At 42.4% G+C, this 9,130-nt stretch overlaps 1 protein-coding gene across 5 annotated transcripts in view; it reads left to right on the top strand.

Moving 5' to 3' along the window:
* Window positions 1-9,130, top strand: part of rbms3 (RNA binding motif, single stranded interacting protein) — a 307,360-nt gene that overhangs the window by 172,071 nt on the left and 126,159 nt on the right. For all 5 annotated transcript variants that reach the window (XM_017041191.2, XM_025065108.1, XM_017041190.2 and 2 more), the window contains one exon: window positions 7,427-7,518. In XM_017041191.2, the coding sequence (XP_016896680.1) occupies window positions 7,427-7,518 (92 nt within the window). The remainder of the gene's footprint in view (window positions 1-7,426; window positions 7,519-9,130) is intronic.

The following is a 9,130-nucleotide window of genomic DNA, read 5'->3' as shown; positions in this document are numbered from 1 at the left end:
CTCCCCGACAAGGACACTCCCGCACCTGCGAGAGAAAATGACAGGAAATACAATCCGGCCAGGGCTCTGTCTGCCTCCAGCTCCGGACGAATGCCCCGGCTATAAATCCACGGTCCAGGGTTGATAAGTTAATTGCCTGTACTGCTATCTCCACACCAGTGTCTAATATAAAAAAAGAGGCCTTCTGTGAGAGTTATTGTACAACAAATGGGTATTGTCTCCCACCAGCGGGCGGCGAGGACGGTAACGGTGGACAGGAAAATGAGGGGTCTTCATTTGGAGTAGTTTAGTTTAGTGAGCTGCAGTGGGAGTTCGGCTTCATAGAAGTCATTTCATTGTTGTTTCTGGCTTGTTTTTTGTTTTTTTTTTCTCCCCCCACCTTTACTTCTCGGTGCACGTGTGCAGAATCGCTGAGTTGACCTCGAAGCTTCTTCCTTATTTTCTCATCACGTCCCGTGTTGTGTTAATTCTCTGTTCGTGGGTAAAAAGAGAGTTCATCGTCCTCGAGCTGTTGTGGTTCTTAAAAAAAAAAAAAAAAAAAAAAAAAATCAGTATATATCCATCACAGATGTTTCTCTTTGGGATCCTTTGAGTGAAAGACAGATTTATGATTCTTCCTTATTTACGCATGTAACCACATGCACACACACAAACAAGTTGGAGGAATCAACACACACACACACACACACACAGATTTCAGCATGGTTTTATTGGAGGCCGGCCGCAGCATTAATCATCACTCAGCTGCTGGAGGTGCAGGACGGAGGAATGTGGTCCCTGTGAGGACACTCTCTCTGGGTCTGGACTGGGACCAAGTCAGGCTTGGTGTGGCTGCAGTTAGTCATGGTTTTTCAGTTTGCTATTTAACCCCCACCCATCACCCCCCCTTCAGTCTCTCTCTCTCTCTTCCCCTCGGTGTTTGCAGTGCAGCTCACCACAGTTTACCCTCAGAACTATCACACGCCCTCCCTGTCAGGCTTAAAGGGCAAAACAAATCCCCAAATTGACCAAAGACACACAAGTAATAAAACATTTCACAGATTTTTTTTATTTAATGTTGTCTGTATAAAAAGACGGTTCCGTGTTAGGCTGAGTTCTGGAAATAAACCGTAGGAATCCTGATCTGCCCACTCGGCCAGAAGTTTGAAATCTTAGTGAGGCCTGCATGCTCGGAATGTTTATTAAAAATAGTCAAACTAAAAGTAGCTTAAATTAGCCAAAAAGATAATAAATGTTGGTTGTAAGAACAATATAAAGCTGAGCAGAGAAGTAGCTAAGTCTGAGAGTGTTAAAACCTGCAGGTAAATTGATCTTATTTTACGACAAAAACTTCGCACAAACTGAGATGAAGCTAAAGGTCAAACAATGAAAGACAACAGCAGAGGTTCACGCTGCAGTGGAGGTTTAAAAATCACTCAGTCATGTTGTATACAGTTGTAAACAATTATACGTTCACGCCATTAAAACCAGTGACATCATCCAAATATCCAGAACATTCTCTAATGCCCCTGAAACGTGTTTATCGACGGGAAAAAACAGTCATTTTTTTCAAACCCTGCAGTAGACTCACATTTATCATGTTGTAATTAAGGTCACTGGGAAGTTTACGCACAAATTCAGTTAATCTACATTTCCTGGACAGGACCAAGGTCACAGTGAAGTAGAGACGGATGCACGGAGCACACGGTGGCCCTGGAACATGAATCATGTTACACACAGTGGTAGGTGTTTGTCCATGGAGTGGACCATCTATCTCCTGCATTAACCATAATTACTACCATTCACACAACGGATGAATTATTAACATACATGTAAAGACAATGATCCATCAGCCGTGAGCAGCAGCAGCAGCAGCAGCGTCACAACACTCACCAGGACATAAACAGTGGCACTGTTTGCCCTCCGTACGCCACTGTGACGCTCGATGACTCGTCACTGATTCATTATTCATACTTACGGCCCTGATTATTCCATTGTGTGCAGGGGTAAAATGGGATCATTAGCGCTCAATATGAGAATGTGAAAAATGGGAATATTGGAAAGGGAGGGGCAGCGGGGGAGGAGGGGCGCGGGGGGGGGCAAGAAAACCCCCCCAAAAACAATCCCGACTATTAGCTGATAAAGAATGGTAATTTTCCCAGTAGTAATTAGGATTAGCATAATACGATGGTGAATGCATGAGTGATGCTACGATGATTGATATGTGGCTACGTGCATTGTAACGAGTGCCTTATCTTCACTCTCCACTCAAGGCTTTTTGTGTTAAAGTGTGGCTGGAGTCGGCGTCAACGGAGGGTTTTGAACCTTTCACTGAGGGAGCGTGTTCATGGAGCAAATATTTGTACAAGAAGATCCAACGGGGGATAGAGGGTGGGGGGGGGGAAGCACAGAAGAACCATGATGTTAAAACATCATCCTGTATTTAAGTATTTAGATCTTTCTCCTTGTTACAGACAGAGCAGGAAATAAAACCTCGAAGCTCATTTTTTCTTCATTCCTTGGAGAAACAGATCTTCTCTCTGGGCTTTTTAAAAAGGTTTTTTTCTTTTTTTTTAAATCATTCCTTTCATCATAAATGTCCTGTTTCTGGTTGGACTAAATGAATCCTTACGGGAGCTTAAGTCAAAATGTTCCACAACAAATAATGATGAAATAAATCTTCAGTCAAAAGTTAAAAGTTCTAATTGGAAAAAAAAAGTTCAATCCATAAAAATAACAAAGCTGCTTCTCCAGACCATCCATCCATCACTATTTAGTAAAATTAGTAAAAGATTTACTAAATATTTCTGCTCCAACTTCTAGTTCAAACTCATCAATTGTTAAACCTGACTTCAGATCAATATGAAAAAAAACGGTCAAACTTCCGTCCTACCTGGCAGGAAACCAGTCAAACTTCCGTCCTACCTGGCAGGAACAAACTTCCATCCTACCTGGCAGGAAATTCCAGCCTCAGTTTAACATTTTTGCTTTTAAAAAAATAAACATAGTAAAATGATAGAGTTTAACTTCAAAAGTTTTCATGTACTGTGTACTCCTGACCCGGCAGCAGTACCAGGACTCACATGTATATATGCATGTGGGCCTCCGTCCCGGGTCGTAGGGATTTGTGTCGGCCGGGGCGGCTCAGTGTGTGCGTGCTCACATTAGTGTGCAGCTGCAGAGCATTATCAGCACTTACTCTTGTAGTGAGTCACTTTGAGCCGCTTCTAAGTGACAGCTATCGATTGGCTGTTTGTGTTGTTGCCGAGGCTTCAAAGCAGCGCCTCGGCCCTCCGATAGTAGCCTCGCAGTATCCGTATTCAATACTGTAGCAGGACAGCGTGTTCTTGGCCTCGGCAGCTCCGTCTTCAAACATCTGTGTGTACATGTACTGTGTATATACACAGAGGAATGCTGTGTGTGCAGCCGAGTACATTGTTGTTTAATGACCGCTCCTTCACAACGTAATCCCTGCGCCGGCTAACTAAACACAGATCAACATACGCCGAACGTCGTCATAAACACAGCCAGGAACGTACGAAGCTGCGGCTCAGTGGGTGGGAGAGGGATTTGAACTGAGTTTAAAGACAGAGCGACCAACAACAAAGTGTCAAAAAGCCGTGACAGATCATCTGTTTTTAACTTCAACTCTCCCTGTGGTGCAGACTGGGAGACAGTTTTGATCAAATTGGTCCGAGTAAAAGGCGAATCCAGATGATTCTTTCCTCATGACTGATAGGAGTCGATGAAAGATAATGTTATTTTTCTATATTTTCTGTGAACTAAAAAAAAAGACTTCCTTTGTGTTAACTTTTGTTTATGTTGACGTTGAATTATCCTTGAAAAAATATATGAGCTGATAATCAATGTGCTATCTCTAACTATAATAATATATAGTTAGATCTTAATCAATAACTAATCCACTAAAAACTAGTGGATAAAAACTAACGCTAGTCTGCATCTTAGCTAGCAACATGAAGGTGCGCTAATTTTACTGCTCTGTATATTTTTACACACTTTTGCATTACATATATTTCCTATATAATCTATTGATTATATGTATTTGTAAATATAAAACAGTGATTAATGAGAAAGTATTCTATTTTCAGTATTACGTTTTTCGATTGGCTGAAAATGTCAGAAACATGTATTTGTTATTTATTGTATATTTTCTTGAATATAGTAGTGTTAAAATAGTATATAAATAGGCTTGATTCACTCACGTTGATGGGCAGATGACATCACACCCATAATAACCACTGATCTGTTATCAACCCACCTAGTTATTTGTACATCAGAGTAAATTATAAAAGTGTGTTTTAGTTTAAAGAACAAAACATATTGAAACCTCCTTCAGTTGTTATTCCATGTTTCCAGTTACAAAAAAAAAGCCCGGCCCAGTTTTGCTCCGTCGCCCCCTGGCTTTAAATCAAACACGGCACCGTTTAAGATCATTATCCACGTATCATACAACAATATACAGTCAGAAATATTTCACTGCATTCACTTGACCTCAAATAACCCTCATTCCCATTCTGCCTCGTCTTTGTGCACACTCTCCTCACCCTCCTCACCCCCTCCTTACTCCACCCTCCCTCTTCTCCTCCTCCTTCACTCTGAATATAGGTCAGCATTTTCTCAAATCCTCCTCCTGCTCAAAGTTTGATAAGTGCACTCCAGGTAGTAGTGGGGGGAATATTGCATTTATAATTTGGGGGTCCCAGGTATACACTGTTGAACTGTTTGGATTATTAAAGAGGATCAGCCATTGGACCCTGGGCGTCTCTAATAGACTGATTCTCCTGCCGTTAATATTTTCTTAGGAGAGGAAGTGCAGCGTTATTTCCTCCTGCAGTCAAATTCTCCTTCCCACAGGCTCTGAAAATAAATCAAGTGAAGAAAATCTTTGTTTTTTTTCCACCAAGTGTTTGGTAACTGCAGAATCAGCCTGTAAGAGGAACACTTTTCTCTTATTTACTTGGGATTTCTGTTTAACCGTGGACCCTTTTTTTTTCTTCCCCACTTTCCTTTTTTTTTTACAAGCAGAGACCAACGTGTGACAAATTAAAGGAAAATTTCAAATGTGACACGGACGACAAAACATCACGATGTCTGCAGCTGCTGCCAAAGAAAACACGGGGTTTAGTGGAAGAGTTTTAACGATATAAATATGATCTCAATCACATGCTGACGCCGTCACAGTCACCAGGAGTGGAGTGACATCAGTCAGTTTTTATGAAGTTATATACAGACAATACCTCACGTTATATGTAAAATATGTTACAGTTGATGAGCGTTTTTGAACCAGCCTTTTTTTTACAAAAGTGAAATATCAACAAAAAAATTTTTTTTTGTTGATATTTCATCCCAGCTCTTCATATTTCTACAATTAAAGCTCCACCTCTGCCCACGCTGCTCCAACAGCTGCCCATTAATCAGGCCCGGCGCTCCAGTCCCCCTCCGCCACAGGTTATGATTTCCACATTACTCCACAATCCTTCAACTCCACACGATGAGACGCTGACCCCAAAAGCCAGACTCTCCCAGCACCGCAATCACACACTAACACACACACACACACACACCATAATACAGGTGTGAACGGCCACAGATTAAGTTCTTTTATGTGTTTTTAGCATGTGATCATTTGTGGTAACCCCCCCCCCCCCCCCCCCCCCCCCCCCCCCCCCCACTCCCCCCCCCTTCTCCCTTTCTCTACACTTTTCTTCTGAAACACTGGATCAAGGGGCGCCATTGACTGCTTTTAATCTGCCACGAAATTTTTAATTAACACAGACGTGACCCCCGTCGCCGATACGTCCCAGAGAAGGTCCAGATCACAATAACTCATAAATCACAGTCACAGATTTTCATTCCCTCCACTTTTCTCTGCTGATGAATTTCCAGATGGAGGGCCGGTGGCTGTTAATGTCAGGAGAAATATGAGTGTGTGTGTGTGTGTGTGTGTGGACGTGTGGACTTTGATGGCTCAGAAGGACATGAGAGGACAAACAGAAGACGGACACAGAGCCTGTGTGTTTTGGGTAATTTATGTGAGTTTAGGCTTATGGAAAAAAAAAAAGACTTTAAAAAATAATGTGCAGCAGAACGGCTGCAGCTCCGCTACATCGACGACCGCCCAGGGATTTGTTACTGTGGAGAGGATTATGGAGTCTGTGGAATGGGGTTGTGTTAAAATGGGTTTAAAGTTGCCTGATGTTGACCAGTTGGCTGCAGCGTTGTTGAAAATCACACAGCTGATAAACGTGTATGTCTGATATTTTACCTACTTCATTAACATTAGTGACTGTCTTTGTATTTACCAGTCAATAGTGTGACGATGGATGAACCTTTTTCTGTCAAAAGTCTTCATTTTCATACGGTAAACATTTATATAACAGTCACGGTGCAGTATTTATTGAAATATGTGATAGTTAGTCACATAACAGTTGGTTTAATATAATAGTGAAAAGCTCTTGTTTGTGTTGTTTGCCGTTCAGTTCAGTTTCAGACTGCAACAGTGCCAGTTAGCACTAAGGCTAACTAACAACTAGCCTTAATAAACAGAACTATTTGACCTCATTTAAACACTGGACTACATCAGTTTGTAGTCAAAGCTTCTTTTAAGGACTCTTTTAACATCTTTTCTGCCATTTCTGTGGAGCTTCACAAAGACAAGGCAAGTACATAAACTACGCTAATGGTAAAGCTAACGCTACACTAGTTTAGGCAGTGACTTAGCAGGAACACTGGGCTAAACCTTAGACTTAGACCAAAAGATATCTTTACATTTGTTTATTTATTTTCTAATAATTAAATAGTCTCTGTATTGTACAAACACCTCCTTCTGTTTTTGTTTCAGAAAGCTAGAGCTAAAGATAGCTAAGATGAGACAATAACAGCCTTTAGCCACTAACTCTGTGCTTAAATGACTCTGTAGTTTTTATACATTAGAGACAGGACAAAAAGGGCTTCACAGAGTAGGTTATAGCACCACCTGTTGATCCTGTGAGGACAGTTTTGAGATATTTTTCTAAAAACAATAATATTGTTTAAAACATGTACATGTTCCTATAGCAGATGTCTTATATGCTACTCTGTGTCTGTCTGAATCTCTGCTCCGTGAGTGTGTGTGTGTGTAGGTGGAGGTGGGCCGGGTGCCTGGGTTTGTTATTACTAAATCGCTCATCCATGCTTCTAATTAAGATGCATAGCGGCCTCCTATGAGCATCAGTGTCACTAATTATCAGACAATGTAGTGCTCACCAGATATGAGAACTGGCAGCCTCCGTAGTCATGTTACCAAGTTATTACTGTTACAATTACCAAGTGCCTGTCATTCTCCTTGTTAGTCATCTGCCTTAATCTGCCTTTTCTTTTCTAATGCATGTCTTCTTCTTTCTTTTTTTTCTCTCTCCCCCCCCACCCCCCTCCACCTTTTCTCCAGGCTACGGCTTTGTGGATTTTGACAGCCCAGCTGCAGCACAGAAGGCCGTGTCATCTCTCAAAGCCACTGGAGTGCAAGCCCAAATGGCCAAGGTAAGAAGGCGCTTAAAAACAAGTTAGCAACGCCACTCTCTCCCTCTCTCTCTCTCTCTCTCTCCCTCTCTCTCTGATTATCATTAGCACTTTTCTGAACATTCAGTTCCCTCCTGAGGATTAGCTCTGTACACTTCACACCCTCAACAGATGTTGATGGATGTGAGAGCTCTGACACAAACTGGTTTCTGCCTATAAACACTTTTTTTTTTTATGTGAAAACTTAATTCCCATGGTGCTTTTCCCTAAAATGGCCTTGTGATTGGGTGTTGAGTGTTGTCATAAGACAGCGGCGGAGGCGGCCGTGGTGAGTCCACCACTGTTGCTCCTCGGCCTAACTGTCTGTGACGGCGGGGTGAAGCCGTTATCGCAGACAAAACCAGTCCTCACGCTCTGGTTTTGTGTGTGTGTTTGTGTGTATGACTTTCACGACAACAACCAACTGCGTTCGCCGAGGTTCGACCGGCCGTTTGCCCTCAGTTTTACAGTACTATTAGCCTGCTAAAGTGGAAGCAGATGAGACGAGCTGATTCTCTGGAACACAGAGAGGCCGACGTTTGACCATTCAAATATAATCTCACATTTTGAGGCTGTGGTAAACGTACCTGTGCATCTCTATCTGTGTTGGTAGGTTAGCTGAAGGTGTTTGGTTCGTGTGTTGTTGATCTCGAGGCTTGATTTTTGTAGTAAACGCTTCACGTTAGCCTCGACGTCACGTGGTTTGAAGGAGAATCTTTGTAGAGGAGTTGATTCACGCTGCAGCAGTGAAACGGTCCTGCGACCACACTTGTGGCCATCGTGAAATCTGCATGTAATTTTAACTTGGTGAACAGCAGTTTGAATACTTGACTCACGACCTCTCGACCTCTGCTTCTGATTGGTCAAGTTGACCACCAAGAGGTGCGTTTACTGTCTTAGGAAAAAACAAAGCTGAGCCTAGCTGGTGATTTTAGACCTGTTTTTACCGTGTTCTTTAAGCCCATTGGCTCACTGGAAATTTACTTCTGATCTGTTTCTGAACTTTTGACACATCAGCCTCAGACTGCGGCCCCCCCTGGAGGTTTCACAGGTGTGAGAATTTTTAAACGGGCGATCAAAATAGCAGCAGCAGCAGAAGGAGAATCTTTGTAGAGGAGTTGATTCACGCTGCAGCAGTGAAACGGTCCTGCGACCACACTTGTGGCCATCGTGAAATCTGCATGTAATTTTAACTTGGTGAACAGCAGTTTGAATACTTGACTCACGACCTCTCGACCTCTGCTTCTGATTGGTCAAGTTGACCACCAAGAGGTACGTTTACTGTCCTAGGAAAAAACAAAGCTGAGCCTAGCTGGTGATTTTAGACCTGTTTTTACCTTGTTCTTTAAGCCCATTGGCTGACTGGAAATTTACTTCTGATCTGTTTCTGAACTTTTGACACATCAGCGTCAGACTGCGGCCCCCCCTGGAGGTTTCACAGGTGTGAGAATTTTTAAACGGGCGATCAAAATAGCAGCAGCAGCATTAGAGCAATGAATATGGTGATGACAGTGGCCATGGAATATGAGTGATTTTCTCAGATGAGATGATCTGCATCAGGACCGATGCAAAAAAAAAAAAAGTCCTGCTTTAA

The sequence above is a fragment of the Cynoglossus semilaevis genome, chromosome 18 (genome assembly GCF_000523025.1).
Source record: "Cynoglossus semilaevis isolate Cse_v1.0 chromosome 18, Cse_v1.0, whole genome shotgun sequence".
In the NCBI taxonomy this organism is placed as follows: domain Eukaryota; kingdom Metazoa; phylum Chordata; class Actinopteri; order Pleuronectiformes; family Cynoglossidae; genus Cynoglossus; species Cynoglossus semilaevis.
The sequence above is the reverse complement of the archived record's forward strand: the minus strand, read 5'-3'. Positions and strand labels throughout refer to the sequence as shown.